Raw genomic sequence first — 16,033 nt, 5'->3', positions numbered from 1 at the left:
AAACATTTCCAATACCTTGGAAGTTATCTTTATGCTAAAGTTAACATTGCTGGAGAAATCCAGTATTGTCTGAGCTGTACAAGCTTTGCTTTTGCCAACCTGAAAGAAAGGGTCTTTGAAAACTGGAACATCCATGCCAAGACAAATCTCCTTATATACCGCACAGTGGTGATTCCAACAGTACTGTACACATATGAAACCTTGACAATATATGAGCATCATTTCAAGGCACTTGAACAATGTAATGAATGCTGCCTCAGGAGAATTCTAACTATCTCCTGGTAGAATAGGAATGTGAATACTAGCCTCGTGGAGTAGTCAAACATGACCAGCATTGAAGCCATTACCATTCACCAGCAACTTGTTAGTCCGGTCATGTGGTTTGGATGACTGATAAGTGCCTGTCAAAACAGATTCTGTTTTTCAAGTTGGAAAGATGGAGGAGTGTTGAGGGTCACAGGAAGTGATGTAGGGACGTACTGAATGCACACATGAAAAACTGCTGCATGAGTGTCAACACTTGGAAGAGCCTTGCCCAGGTCCATCTACAGTGGAGAGCAGTGATCCATGAGGAGGAGGCATAATTTGAGAGGTTCTGCTGCAGTGCCGATGAGGAGAAGCAAAGAAGAAGAAAAGAGTGGCAAAAACTTCCCCACGCCCCTCCAGCAGCCACCAACACCTGCCCCTTCTGTGATAAGACCTGCGGCTCCAGAATTGGGCTGCTCAGCCATCAACAGACTACAAAGAGAAGGTTACATGAAGACACCCCACTTGCTATCAAGTGACTGCCAAGAAGAAGAAGAATCATGTAATCATAGCATCATAGAACATAAGAGTTGGAAGGGACCTTGAGCAGTCATCAAGGCCAGTCCTCTGCCATCACAGCAGGACCATACACCATGTTCACTATCCCTGATAGAGGTTTATTTAACCTAGCGTTTCCGTTATTTACCCCTTTCTGATGTTGTCCCCTATGCAGCCCAACTAAGCAACTCTCTGTGTAGAAGATGCAGGCACTAGAAAGATGAAGAGGAATCTGTAGATGAGCAGTCTCTCTGGGTGCAGTCAATACTGGCCAGGTAAGGCACTTCAGTCCCTCTCGGAAGGATTCGTGGCATTACAGTGTAACATTTTCTAAGGAAAGGTTCATAAATCCAGGATCTGATGAAATTTATAGAAGGAAAGCTGGAGTGGAGACAATAAAATATACTTATAATGTGACAAAGAGAAACATTAATAAGTAGTTTTAATGTAGTACAGATAAACCATCTTTTCCTTCCCATGCAACTGACTATGTTTATTGTGATATGATGGGCATGGAGGGCCAGAAAATTTGTCTGTGGGAAGATCACAATTAAAAAGTCACACACTGTTCAAGTAGGATGTGTAACTCCCAGCCACAAGATATCAGTGGGTCCAGAGCTTTGTAGGTTTTGAAGGTGGACTGGATGTTTGCATGGCTCACTGGAAAATCCAACTACAATAGGGAGTAATAGTGTAGAAAAGACATAGAAGGTCTTCAAACCTTCCTGATTTACATAACAAATTTTTATTTTGTGAGTTATGCTTTCCCTGGGAGATGGTTGTATGATAGTTGCCTGTTGCAAGGCTTATTGTCTTCTTCTGTAGAATCTGGAACCAGCCACTGGTCATTGGGCTAGGTAAGGGGTCGACAGCTAAAGTAGCAAGAACAGCCTTTTTCTTTCAGTCAAAAACTCAATAATGGAAGGGCCTCAGGGCATGTGAATATGAGATGGTCCTTTATAAACAATGTCAAACCATAGTTTTTATGACCCCTTTTCTCAGAATAGCATAGACTAATATTTGTAATATGATAAATGTTTACTGCAGGATGTTCACAATCTTTTTTTTTTTACATATTCTATTTCTGCACAATTTACATGTGTGTGTTTGTCTCACTATCTTCCTGGCTTTCACTCTGAACCTATTTTAACTATGCCAGTTTTACATCACATTTAATTTCAGTTTTCTTTCTTAAAATGCACGTTGCCCTTAACAGCAGGAATGCCACAAGTTTCCTTATCCTTCACAAAATTAAGATGTTATTAGCAACACGATCAGAACACAGATACAATATCATATCCCATGATCCACTGCACAATCCAAAGAAGGGGGAGTTATCGAAAGTTTCAAGGTGACATATCACTTTCTCTTTAGATATGAGTTGTTCACAGATGGGCTCTCAGACATTCATCGTTTATTAAAAATAATCAGGAGGCCCTTTTTTTTTTCACTTTGCAATTACGGCATTGGGAGCCAAAAAGAAGTCCTAAGAGAGCACCATGTGAACCTAGAGCCTCAGGATGCAGACCCTTGGGAGAGATGGACGGCAAGTCTGATGCAGTCTGTCAGTGCCTATCTTCCTATTAATGTTGTGAAAATTACACAGTGTTTCTGATGATCTTTCCCATATTCTTGGTAGTCTCTAATCTTCCACTGAGAGCAGAGAGGTGTATTGATAAATATCATCTAATCTCCTGTTTTGTTTCCTTTCAGGGAGGAAATTCAAAGCTCTTCAGACCAGCGCACTACCTTATGTCACCTCTCAATGATACCAAATTCCAATTTTCAGTGTTCCTTCTCACAGGAATACCGGGGCAGGAAGATACCCAATTTTGGATCTCAATCCCCTTCTGCTGCATATATGTTGTATCAATAGTCGGAAATTCCATCATTCTCTTCGTTATAAAAACAGATCCAAGACTCCATGAGCCCATGTACATTCTCCTTTCCATGTTGGCTGCCACAGACCTTGGATTATTGATAGCCACCATGCCGACGATACTGGGAATATATTTGTTTAACTCTAGGGAGATAAACTTCCATGCTTGTTTTGCCCAGCAGTACTTCATCCATTCACTTTCATTAATTGAATCCTCCATGCTCTTGTTGATGTCCTTTGACCGTTTTGTTGCAATCTGTGACCCGCTGAGATATGTTTCCATCTTAACCCCAGCAAGAATAGCCAAGATGAGCCTTGTGCTTGTGGTAAGATCTCTGTCCCTACTGTTTCCACATCCCTTTCTCTTGAAACGCTTCCAATACTGTCGTGCCAATATTCTCTCTCATTCCTACTGCCTGTTTCAGGATGTCATGAAGCTGGCTTGTTCAGACATCACAGTCAACAGCCTCTATGGCTTGTCTGTTAAATGTCTAACAGTGTTTTTCGATATTGTTCTGATCTTCCTCTCCTATGTGATGATCCTCAAAACAGTGCTGAGTGTCACATCCCGTACAGAGAGCCTCAGGGCCCTGAACACCTGCGTCTCCCACCTCTGTGCTGTTCTGCTCTTCTATGTACCAGAGATAAGCCTGTCTCTGATACACAGATTTGGGAATAGGTCTTCTCACTTGCCCCAGATTCTTCTGAGCTACATCTATGTGCTTGTACCACCCCTGGTGAACCCAATTGTGTACAGTGTGAAAAGCACATATTTTCGTGAGAGGATCATCCGGGTGTTTTTCAAATGAAGGTTCACGTAATCATCTGGCTGCAGTACTGGTACCACAGGCCATGAAAAACATGGGCTATCTATTGTATCTTGGACCCTTACATCTGATATGAAATAACTAGTGACCTCCACTTGTGGCCTGACGTTGACTAAGACCTGGAGCCATGTGAGATGAGCTGGTGAGGGAGGACAATGCATGGAGGGAAGGAGACCAAGGCAGTCAATAGCATTTGGAAAGTGAATATTTTCCCAGAGAGTGAGGGCACCAGTGGGATGTTGGCCAGTGAGGAGCATTATCAGTGACTGCTCCCTCCTTTGATTTTCTGTTGATACAGTCAATAAAGAGGAGGGATGTGATTTCTGTGTGCCATGACTCTTGTTCTCTCCTAGCAAGAGGTTCACTCCCAGACTCCCTTCTACTCCAAACCATTTTCCTATTCCAGTGGAAATGATCCTTTACAGAGACCCAGCCAGATGCTGTCCCAACAGATCCTGTTCAGTCTTGGAAGACCACCTACACAAATGGAAAATGTGGGACATATTTAGGAGTTTCATCCACTCACTGACTTCAACTATTTCACTCTTTCTCTTCTTGATTCCATTACCCTCTGCTTCTCCTCTTCATACAAGGTCCCACTTTATGCCTAATCTCTTTAACAAGAACTTCACCCCCTGTTCCTCGTTGTTATCAGAAGCTGTGCCCTATCTGCACTCCAGAATCCAGAGTTGGTCCATGAGGTGTATCAGAGCCTCCGATTATGCTGGAGAGTGAGTTGTGCCTGGAATAAGTGACCATCGTACAAAAGACAATAATTGTCAAAAGTCCCCAGGCCATAAAAAGTCACCTGCGTATAAAAATTAAGCCACAGGTCATATAAAAGTACATAAAGGCATACAATGGGTTTTTGCTCTGAAGATAAACAGTGTTCTATGGATCTCACTTAAAACCTCCAAACTATCTGTACTGTGCCAAAAGTGAAATGCTCAGACAATGTTATATATGCCAACCAAAATCCATCTCTCATCTGGCCTTTAGGGTAACTCTGGTTAAACAGCTAATCAAAAACCAAGTGAAAGACAATGAGATGGATAACAACGTCACTATCTGCTGCATTCAACACTATGGTGACTAATTACCCAACGTCAGCCAAAGCTCATGACGTTAAACAACACTGAGCTATCTGCTAGATATCTGGACAGATTAGAAGTGTTCATGTAAATAGTTTCCCCCTGAATCTTTCCCCATCCCAGCTAGCTTTCATGGGAGAAGGCTTTCACACAATAATTAAAAAGGCTTATGCACCAGATGATATACTGAGTTGATGTGCCATGGTAGGAGATGGGCACATTGACCCATGATGTCCGTTCTAGACTTACATGCTATGGGTCACATTAGTCAATTTGTGTCATGCAATAGGCTCACGGGAATTCACTGAAACAAGGTAGACTGCAAGAAATGGAATAGCCAATTCCCAATTCTGGCAATCATTCCAGTATTTTCCAAGCCAGCACAAGCCCGTGTTAGCTTATTGGACAATCAGGGAGTTCCCTTAAAGTACCCAGTGTCTGGCCACAACCCAGATACCCCAGCAAAATAAAGTTCTACTAATCCCAAAGGATCCAACAGAAAAACTTCCCGGTCAATCAATATTTCAGACCTTATCTCAGATACACACTTTAGCCCGTTCTTAATAACTGACCTAAGATTAATTTAAATATAAAAAGAAAGATGATTGTTGGAAACATCTGAAACTGGATGGGGGAAGGATGAAGCCCAATCTAGGAGGCTTTCTAACTTGTAAGAAAAGATGGTTTAAATAATGGTTAGAGTAAAACATTCAGGTAACAAGTTTCTTAGAGTATGAGGCTTAGCTGACATGTTTTGTTTTATTTTGGCTTAATAATTTACTTGGAGCTGTCTGCTACCATTTGCTGTCAGGGCTGCTTCCCCACTCTGACACTCTGGGTACAGAACACGGGGCCCACAAAAAAACTTAAAAATACCTTGTCTTTAAGGGCTCTGCTTAAAAAAGCTTCCAAGGTGAAATATTATCTGACCTTGAGGAGACAATCGCCACCACCACCTAAGTTCTAAAAACACCCTTTAACCCAGAAAAAACCACTGAAAATATCTCCCTGTGGGGTAAACCCCAAGCTCTAAACCCTCCCTTATGAAAGCTTGTGAGAAAAAAAACCCCAAAAACAGATGCAGTATGATAGCTGACCTTTCAGTCTAAGGCATGAATATACACAGACCTTTGCCTAGGATGCAGGAATCAAATGAGTGCCTTCAAAATAGTAACTTATTCTCAAAATGAGAGAAAACAGCACTAAACATTCTGGTTGCAGCACACAGAATTACTTCCCAGGGATTCAGCTTAGAAGTTACAGAGTACAGGGGAAAGTATCAACAAGCCAGAGAAAGTCCACCCCAGTTTCAAAATAACCATAACCTGATCACATCTAACCAAACATTTCCTTTCTCTTTACATATTGGCTACGTCTACACTAGCACATTACATCGAAGTAGCCTATTTCGAAGTAAGAACATTGAAATAGGCTACTTCAATGATTATCCTCTACACGTCCTCCAGGGCTGGCAACGTCGACGTTCAACATCGAAGTAGCAATGGGGAACGTCGAAAGGAGCTGCCCTGGAAGGAAATGCAGAGCGTCCACACACACAAGCACCCTCTTTCAAAATAAGGGGCCAGGAACGACCGCGGACCAGGTCACAGAGCACACTAGCCCTTCCAGGGCAACTGCAAACTGCTCCTTTAAAGGGCCCCTCCCAGACACACCTGGCCTGCCCAGCGTGAGGTCTGCAGAGCAGTAACCACTCTGTCACAGATCAAGTCAAAGCAGATATGGACACCCAGCAGCAGCTGCAGCAGCAGCAGCAGGAAGCGGAGGCCCTCCAGGTAGTCATCCAGGGGGCAAGCGCCCTGCTAGGTGATGCCCAGTGGCTCCTGCCAGCGAAGCCCACCCTGGAGGCAGACAGGGATGCCCCTGACCACTGGTGTCCCCTCCTCCTCCCTCACCAGCTGCTCCCCCACCTCTGAAGCTGCCCCACCAGCTCTGAGTGGTGGGAGCAGCTCATCATGAGGGAGTGGGACGACGATATGTGGCTCTGGAACTTCCGCATACGCTAGCAGACCTTTCTCGAGCTCTGCCAGTGGCTCACCCCAGCACTGAGGTGCCAAGACACCTGGATGTGGCGCACCCTCCCCATCAAGAGGAGGGTCACAATAGCCATCTGGAAGCTGTCCACTCTAGACAGCTATCACTCCGTGGGACACCAGTTTGGAGTGGGAAAGACCACTGTCGGGGCTATCGTCATGGAGGTAAGAAGGCCCGGGCATGCACCCACTGGGGGGTGGGGGTCCGGGGGTGGGCTTGGGGAGGGCGGGAGGCAGGGGCCAGGTGGGCGGCTGGAAAGGAAGGGGTACTGGGGAGGGATGGGCTGGGTAAGTGGGGTACCTGGGCAGATGCCTGGGAAGGGGACCTGGGGGAAGGGCGCTCGGGCAGCTGGCTTGAGGCCATGGATGAAGGCAGCAGGGATCGGGGACTCTGAGAAGTGTGCAGGGCTAGCACGTGCCTGTGCTGCTGCCTCCACGCTCTCAGCTTCCTGCCACAGGAAATCCGGCTCCATGGTGCCTTTAAGGCTGCTGTGCGCGGGGACCATAGAGCCTCGCACAGGCTGGACAGAGTGTCTCTCAACCCCTCAGCTGATGGCCGCTATGGACGACCCTGCAATTTCGAAGTAGTGGGACACGGATCATCTACACACGCCCTACTTCGACGTCCAATGTCGAAGGTAGGGTGCTATTCCCATCCTTGGATGGGAATAGCGACTTCGACGTCTTGCCGCGTAACATCGATTTCAACGTCGAAATAGCACCCGGTGTGTGTAGACGCGACGGGTGCTGTTTTGACATTGTGCTGGCTACTTCAAAGTAGCCGGCTACTGTAGACGCACCCATTATGTGTTGATTACGAGATGCCCAGGAGATTTAGTGGATTCATTCAAGCATTGTTTGCCTCTCCCTGTTCGACTCACAGACCAAAAGAGCACTCAGACTACAATTGCTCTCCATGTATAAAAAACACTCTTCTTCCTGTTAGCTTACCTAGCAGCCACCTGCAGAGAGCCCTCTCTTAACCCATTACACACATTCATTCATGACACCTGCAATCACTTAAATCCTACTTTTTCTTCTTTACAAAGTTTCTCGTTTATGATTACACCCAATGTAAATAATTGCCAGTGTTGGGAGGGGCAACAGCTGTGAATATCTCTCCTTCATTGATATAGGTGACAAACCCTTTATGATATTGGTTTGTACAAAATTATGATGCAGATTACAATGGATTTATCTTAGGGGACCGTCCTACGGGGCGATGCACCTGGGTGCTGTGTTAAGTCCCTGTGATTGAGTGTTCTCAGAGCAGAGTGTTGCCACAAATCTCTGCCTTTGCTGGAAGAGACCACGGTTTCTGGTTCAGCAGGGAAGAGAAATGGGGCTCCCCAGAGCGCAGCCACGCAGGATCAGCAGTATGATAAGCCCATCATGTGACTATCTCAAGGGGACCTCTGTGATCCAACCCATTACAATGTGTTCATGAAGGAGAGATTCAGCACTGAATATAAACCAAGAATAACACTGTGAAAACCTCGTATTCTGGGCATCTATAAACATCTGATTCTCTTTCCTTGGGGAAATATGGTCACCTAAAGTGGTTTCTCACTGTGGGAAGTTAAGGGAAGAACAGTGCTGTCACCTAGTGGTATAGTCCTGGAGGATGAGAGTCAGAGATTCACTGAGCTTGACCTGGTCTGGGAAAGAGGGGGGTCCCTACCTCAGACAGTCACAGTTTTACAGCAATCAAAACATTCTCTTTTTCATGTTTTTTTGAGGACTGTGATTCCATAGAACGCAGACCATTTTTTCTCTGAAATTTCATACGGCAGGATGCTGCACAGCTACAGCTGTCTGGATCCCCAAAAGAAATGGAAGGTTTTCCATCTGCCTCTACCCTTTAACTTAAATGAATGTTGCACAGATGGAGCCTATGGCTGTACTCTTGGTAAGGAAAGGTTGAAACCTGAGGTATGATGTCCATCAGGAACTCTAACAGCCTTCTCACCTCTGTGCAGCCCTCTCGTCTGTCTGCAATACCCCTTCAGCATATCCCGTAGGCAGTGACTAATTATACAGGTTCTGGTAGCACATCTCTGATGAGCCTGTGCTAGCAGTGGGGCTGGAGAGGGTCCTAGAGGAGATATGGACACTCAGAGATTGTGTTTTTGTGGGCCTGTATATTGGTGAGTCACTGAGCTCTGTGGCTAGCTTTGGAGAGCCTTGGATCCTGGGCTGCGGTTTTCATACCTCAAGAAAAAAAGAAGGGAAGGGGCCTTCCCTCCTGGTTTATTCTGAAGGAAATTTCCATGTAGACAGCCTTGTGGAAACTCCCTTCCCCAGCCTGCACCCTGGATTTATAAGGAAGGAAATGAGACAGAGTGAAATCTGTTTATTTATTATTATTATTATTTTATGAATGGTCACATGGGACAGCATCATTGTTACCTGTTGGCTGCTCTCAAGGAGGCCCAGAGTCTTACTGGAACAATACAAATACTGCTGACAAGCCCAGATTGTGGTAATGGAGCCTACAGCAGGGCTGGTGCTGCAGTCCCGTTATTTAGCATCAGAGCCCAACCCCTGGGATTTGGCCTCCTGCAGTTTGCCATTGACCACAAGGCAGTTAAAGCTGGTGCACATGACGCCAACCAGCTGAAGTTCCCTGTTGGCCAAGTGGCCCCCAAGGGAAAGTGCAAGTAAGGTTTTATAAAGGAAGCTGCCTTCCTACCTGCACACACACTGCCTGCTGTCAGGACATCCTCTTCTGTGACTCTTTGTCCTTGAGTGTGAATAGCTCTAGGCTCAACAGCTCTTCTTCTAGCGCAAATTGGGTAAGTTGGCAGATTTCATCAATTATCATTAAAATTAAACTGCAAGAGAAAGGCTGCCAGCTGTTCTGTACAGTGTCAGGGGATACGACTGGGCTGTTGGGGTGACTCCGTTAAAGGGCTGGAGGGCAGGCAGGGGTAGGTAACTTGGGAACCCCTCAGATACATCTGCTCATGATCCATGGGGGGGCTGTTCATCCTCCACAGAAATCTGGAATTCAAAGCCAGTCAGAAGTGTTAGACTCTGATTCCCTGATTCAGAATTTCTTGAGGAATCCCATTTCTAGAGGTGCCGTGTGCTCTGGGTTCAATCCTGCCAGGGGCTGAGTGACAGATCAGTCTATGCAGTATCAGAGACTAATTTCCAAATCACTCCAGGTTTATTTGCTCCTGGAAATTTAACCAGTGAATGCATTTTGAAAGCTTTTATTCTCTGGCTCCAAAGTGAAGACAAGAATTCAGAGCTGTGCTGCTCTGTGGTCACAGGTACAATGGGGCACATGTCAGTTTTCTGTCTGACTGAGAGTTCCATCTCTACTTCCACAGGTTCCTATTATCATTATAGGGCTACTGGCATCTCAGCTTTTTTTTGGTCTCTGAGTGCCACATGACTCGTATGAGGTGGAGTCACACAATCCTCTCACCCTCACTCTCAGATTGATTAAGCCTCAAGTCCAAGTGGGGTTCTGTCCTTCAAGAGGCTGTGAGGAGCAGTGACGGGAGTGACCAGCCGACCTTCTTGGACCAAAATACTTTTTAATCTGAACCATAGGAACAGAAGTTTGTGCACATTTCTGTGCTCAAAACTTCCAACTCTGATGGGGACGGGACCTTCTGGCTTCCCCAGTGGTGTCTGGGCCTGGAACTCTGAACAGCTTCTCATCTCTTCCCAGCTAGCAGCTCACAGCTATCCTGAAGTGCTCATGGAGTGATGGCTTTGCCTTAGTTATTGCTTCCCTTCATGCTCATTTTCCAGCAAACTGCTGTTAAATTAAACTGAGCCAGATGTGTTTAACCTATTACAGCCCTAACATAGAGAAACCAATAGTTACGCCCAAGTAGCTCTTCAGAAAAGATCCCAAGAACTGGGTTTAACACACACCTTCATTCTGGCAGCTCAGCCCAAGATCTCTTCCACTGAAATTCCCAGGTTCTATGGATTTTATGCTTACAGGATATATATGTCAAGTATCGGAGGGGTAGACGTGTTAGTCTGGATCTGTAACAGCAACGAAGGGCCCTGTGGCACCTTATAGACTAACAGAAAAGTTTTGAGCATGAGCTTTCGTGAGCACAGACTCACTTCATCAGATGCTGGTCTTGGAAATCTGAAGGGCCAGGTATAAATAAGCCAGAGCAAGGGTGGGAATAACAAGGTTAGCTCAGTCAGCAAGGGTGAGGCTTACTACCAGCAGTTGATCTGGAGGTGTGAACACCAAGGGAGGGGAAGCTGCTTCTGTATTTAGCCAGCCATTCACAGACTTTGTTCAAGCCAGAGCTGAGGGCATCAAATTTGCAGATGAATTGTAGCTCAGAAATTTCTCTTTGGAGTCTGATCCTGAAATTTCTTTGCTGTAGGATAGCTACTTTTAAATCAGCTACTGTGTGGCCTGGAAGATTGAAGTGCTCTCCTACGGGTTTTTGTATATTGCCATTTCTGATATCTGATTTGTGTGTGTTTATTCTTTTACGTAGAAACTGTCCAGTTTGTCCGATGTATATAGCAGAGGGACATTGCTGGCACATGATGGCATAAATTATATTGGTAGATGTGCAGCTGAATGAACCCACGATGGTGTGGCTGATCTGGTTAGGTCCTGTCATGGTGCTGCTGGTGTAGATATGTGGGCAGAGCTGGCAACGAGGTTTGTTGCATGGATGTGTCCCTGAGTTAGAGTGACTGTGGTGCGGTGTATAGTTGCTGGTTAGGATTTGCTTCAGGTTGTCAGGTTGTCTGTGGGCAAGGACTAGTCTGCCTCCCAAAGCATGTGAAAGTGGGGGATCATTGTCCAGGATGGGTTGTAAATCGCTGATGATGCGCTGTAGAGGTTTTAGCTGAGGACTGTAGGTGATGGCTAGTGGTGTTCTGTTGGTTTCTCTCTTGGGCTCGTCCTGTAGTAAGAGGCTTAGTGGCACACGTCTGGCTCTGTTGATCTGTTTTTTCACTTCCTCAGGTGGGTATTGCAGTTTCAAGAATGCAATTTGAAGAAAGCATTCTTGAAACAGCAATACCCACCTGAGGAAGTGAAAAAACAGATCAACAGAGCCAGACGTGTGCCACGAAGCCTCTTACTACAGGACGAGCCCAAGAGAGAAACTAACAGAACACCACTAGCCATCACCTACAGTCCTCAGCTAAAACCTCTACAGAGCATCATCCGGGATTTACAACCCATCCTGGACAATGATCCCCCACTTTCACATGCCTTGGGAGGCAGACCAGTCCTTGCCCACAGACAACCTGACAACCTGAAGCAAATCCTAACCAGCAACTATACACCGCACCACAGTCACTCTAACTCAGGGACACATCCATGCAACAAACCTCGTTGCCAGCTCTGCCCACATATCTACACCAGCAGCACCATGACAGGACCTAACCAGATCAGCCACACCATCGTGGGTTCATTCAGCTGCACATCTACCAATATAATTTATGCCATCATGTGCCAGCAATGTCCCTCTGCTATATACATCGGACAAACTGGACAGTTTCTACGTAAAAGAATAAACACACACAAATCAGATATCAGAAATGGCAATATACAAAAACCCGTAGGAGAGCACTTCAATCTTCCAGGCCACACAGTAGCTGATTTAAAAGTAGCTATCCTACAGCAAAGAAATTTCAGGATCAGACTCCAAAGAGAAATTTCTGAGCTACAATTCATCTGCAAATTTGACGCCCTCAGCTCTGGCTTGAACAAAGACTGCGAATGGCTGGCTAAATACAGAAGCAGCTTCCCCTCCCTTGGTGTTCACACCTCCAGATCAGCTGCTGGTAGTAAGCCTCACCCTTGCTGACTGAGCTAACCTTGCTATTCCCACCCTTGCTCTGGCTTATTTATACCTGGCCCTGCAAATTTCCAAGACCAGCATCTGATGAAGTGAGTCTGTGCTCACGAAAGCTCATGCTCAAAAATTTCTGTTAGTCTATAAGGTGCCACAGGACCCTTTGTTGCTAGGACACATATAGTCTGACAGAGAGAAAAAGAGAGGGGAATAGACTGTTCTCTCACATGGAAAAAATTTCCATTTCCATTCATATTCTTTCATTTAACCTTGAAATCCACTAACCACTAACCTCATCTTCCCTGAAAAAAACAGTCCTGGAGTCACTGGTCGTGTCTACCCGTGCCCCAAACTTCGAAATGGCCATGCAAATGGCCATTTCAAAGTTTACTAATGAAGCGCTGAAATGCATAGTCAGCGCTTCATTAGCATGCGGGCGGCAGCCGCGCTTCGAAATTGACGCGCCTTGCCGCCGCGCGGCGCGTCCAGACGGGGCTCCTTTTCGAAAGGACGCCACCTTCATCGAAGTCCCCTTATTCCCGTCAGCTCATGGGAATAAGGGGACTTCGAAGTAGGCGGGGTCCTTTCGAAAAGGAGCCCCGTCGGGACGAGACATGCAGCGGCGAAGCGCGTCAATTTCGAAGTGCCGTGGCCGCCCACATGCTAATGAAGTGCTGAATATGCATTTCAGCGCTTCATTAGTCAACTTCGAAATGGCCATTTGCGTGGCCATTTTGAAGTTTGGGGCTCATGTAGACGTAGCCTTTGACACCCTCTTTTCCTTTTGCCTTCTTGGTTCTAACTTATGGCTTGTTGCGTGATGGTGGTGGTTGGTTTTCTGAGGGTATGTCGATTCCAACGCCACCTTCTCTTCCTGATTTCTTCTTCAGCAGGAAGTTGGTGCATCAGTTGCCATAGATTGGTTGCTGATGGTACATGACCAGTGGATCTAGAGGTTTTTACAGAGGCAATTATTGATAAATGTCCAGATTTTTTTAGAATCATCTGTTTTGGAACTCACTTTCTTGCTCTATTCAGCAGGGACAATTTTACTTTGGAGTTGAACAACCAGATCCCAATTTGAAATGTGGCAATGAGCAACACTTATAAATAGATGTAACGCATGACAGAAAAATCTCCCTTTCCCCCAGGCAATTACATGTTTTTATAGTGAAATGATGGGTCAGACTCAGAAGTAGCAGGCTAGAAATGTTGTCTGTGGGAAGATCACAATTAAAAAGTGCCACACGTTATCAATGGAGACAGATCTTAGGAGGCTGCAAAGATGGACTGGGTACGAGGAAATCTTATTAGAATAGTGAGAACTGGTTTAGGAAAGATTTGGAAGGTCTTCAATCCATCCAGATTTACTTCACAAATTATATCTAATGAATTATGATTTCCCGGAGAGCAGGTTACATTGTAGCTGACCATTGAAAGGCTCATTCCTTCTTCTTCTGTAGAATCTGGAACTGGGCACTGGTGATTGGGCTGGGTGCACAACTAGTACAGTGTCGTTTGGCAGTGCCTATGTTCCTGTTAATGGTTGAAATCTAAGACTGTCTATTTTATAATCTTTTCGGAATTCTTGAGAGACTCTCAACTTACACTGAGAGCACTAACACGTCTTGCTAAATATAATCAGGCCTCCTGTTTTCTTTTCCTTTCAGGAAGGAAAGTTCAAAACTCTTCAGACCTGCCCAATACATTATGTCATCTCTCAACGATACGACATTCCGATTTGAAGTGTTCCTTCTCACAGGGATACCTGGCCAAGAAGATGTCCATTTCTGGATCTCTATCCCTTTCTGTTGCTTATATGTTATTTCAATAGTAGGAAATTCCATCATTCTCTTCATTATAAAAACAGATCCAAGCCTCCATGAGCCCATGTACATTCTCCTTTCCATGTTGGCCCTCACAGACCTTGGCTTATTGATAGCCACCATGCCGACGACACTGGGTGTGTATTTGGTCAACGCTCGGGAGATCGGTCTCAATGCCTGTTTTGTCCAGCTGTACTTCATCCACTTGTTTTCAATAATTGAGTCCTCCACGCTGTTGTTAATGGCTTTTGACCGTTTTGTTGCAATCTGTGACCCGCTGAGGTACGCTTCCATCTTAACTCCACTGAGAATAGCCAAGGCAGGAATTGTGAGCGTGGCAAGATCTGTGTGCCTATTCTTCCCATATCCCTTTCTCTTGAAACGTTTCCCATACTGTCGAAACAATGTCCTTTCCCATTCTTACTGCCTTTTTCAGAATGTTATGAAGCTGGCTTGTGCAGACATCACAGACAACAGCATCTATGGCTTGACTGTTAAATGTTTATCAGTGTTTTTGGACATTGTTTTGATCTTCCTATCTTATGTGATGATCCTCAAAACAGTGCTGAGTGTTGCATCCCTCACAGAGTGTTTTAAGGCTCTGAACACCTGCGTCTCCCACCTCTGTGCCGTTCTGCTCTTCTACGTACCAGAGATAAGCTTGTCTATGCTTCACAGATTTGGGAATAGCTCTTCTCTCTTGCCTCAGACTTTCCTGAGCTATGTCTATGTGCTGGTACCACCTCTGGTGAACCCAATTGTGTACAGCGTGAAAAGCAAACACTTTCGTGCAAGGATCCTCAAGATGTTTTTCAAGTGAAGAGTGAGTCTATCACCTGGCTGTAGCACTGGTGACACCGGCTATGAAGATACATATAGCATCCTGCACTCTGACATCTATGATGAAAGAGCTAGAGATGGCCACTCAGGAGCTCACAGTGACTAAGACTTGGATACATGTGAGAGGGGCTGGTGAGGGAGGAGAGGGCATTGGGGAAGGAAACCAAGACAGCCTTCCTGGGGGAGGGGAATCCGGGCAGTCTTCCCTCCCTGGTTGACTTTATAAGCACTCCATGGACTCATCTGTTTGGATTCTCTTGATCTCCTTCTCAATGGCTGTCCAAACTCTTCCCTCTCCTCTCTCATTCCCCACCATCCCAGCTTGGTTGGGCTGCATTTAGACCTCCAGCAGTCAGCATTTAAACTACCTGCCTGACTCTTGGTAGTTGATTGCATTTTCCTCTAACCTGAATTCCTGTACTAGCTCATTTTCTAGCTCTGCCTACTGGCCTGAGATTCCTTTTTTCGCTTCTTAGAAGTGCCTACTGGGTCTCCCTGTTACTGTTTCTTCCCCTCTGCACAACACTATGGGGTTGGACTAGTTGGGACAGAAAAGAATTAATCCTGAACAGGCCAGCCACATTCCCATGCTGGGCCCCAACCGTATATAGTACCCAGAAGAGGAAGGGCTATAGAGATAGGAACCAGTGGGTCACTTGTGTACTTCAGTCTTTGTTTTGATACATTCACTGCAGAGGAGTGTGGATGGTGAGCAGAGTGAATTTCCGTCCCAGTAGGAAGTACTGCAGGCTTTCCATGACCCACTTCCCTGTGAGGCACCTCCTTTGTACAATAGCATAGTTTTGCTCCTATTTAGGAGTTTCTGGCGCAGGTACAGGACCGGATGCTTTTCTTCCCCAACTATTTGGGTGAGACATTGCAAGCCCCAACCTTGGAGGTATCGTTTTTTA

General features: G+C 45.6%; 2 protein-coding genes across 2 annotated transcripts; both read left to right on the top strand.

Annotated features, from left to right (window-relative positions):
- The first annotated feature begins 2,556 nt into the window (after positions 1-2,556).
- LOC142003327 (olfactory receptor 51G2-like) lies at positions 2,557-3,492 on the top strand. Its single transcript, XM_074980201.1, has one exon. It carries the CDS (start codon positions 2,557-2,559, stop codon positions 3,490-3,492), a length of 936 nt encoding a protein of 311 aa, XP_074836302.1.
- A 3,319-nt stretch (positions 3,493-6,811) lies between these two features.
- Positions 6,812-15,102, top strand: LOC142007691 (olfactory receptor 51G2-like). Its single transcript, XM_074984376.1, has 3 exons — positions 6,812-6,817; positions 9,218-9,312; positions 14,127-15,102. The coding sequence occupies exons 1-3, from the start codon at positions 6,812-6,814 to the stop codon at positions 15,100-15,102; spliced, it is 1,077 nt and encodes a 358-aa protein (XP_074840477.1).
- Positions 15,103-16,033: the final 931 nt, after the last annotated feature.

Source organism: Carettochelys insculpta, chromosome 1 (assembly GCF_033958435.1).
Source record: "Carettochelys insculpta isolate YL-2023 chromosome 1, ASM3395843v1, whole genome shotgun sequence".
In the NCBI taxonomy this organism is placed as follows: domain Eukaryota; kingdom Metazoa; phylum Chordata; order Testudines; family Carettochelyidae; genus Carettochelys; species Carettochelys insculpta.
The sequence above is the reverse complement of the archived record's forward strand: the minus strand, read 5'-3'. Positions and strand labels throughout refer to the sequence as shown.

What these genes read in the sequence shown, in the direction of transcription:
- LOC142007691 (XM_074984376.1), top strand. An exon ending in GCCCCCAAGGGAAAGTGCAA is followed by an intron (nt 9,313 to 14,126) that starts GTAAGGTTTTAT and finishes TTTTCCTTTCAG; the next exon opens with GAAGGAAAGTTCAAAACTCT.
- LOC142003327 (XM_074980201.1), top strand. Translation starts at nt 2,557, where the DNA reads ATGTCACCTCTCAATGATACCAAATTCCAATTTTCAGTGTTCCTTCTC.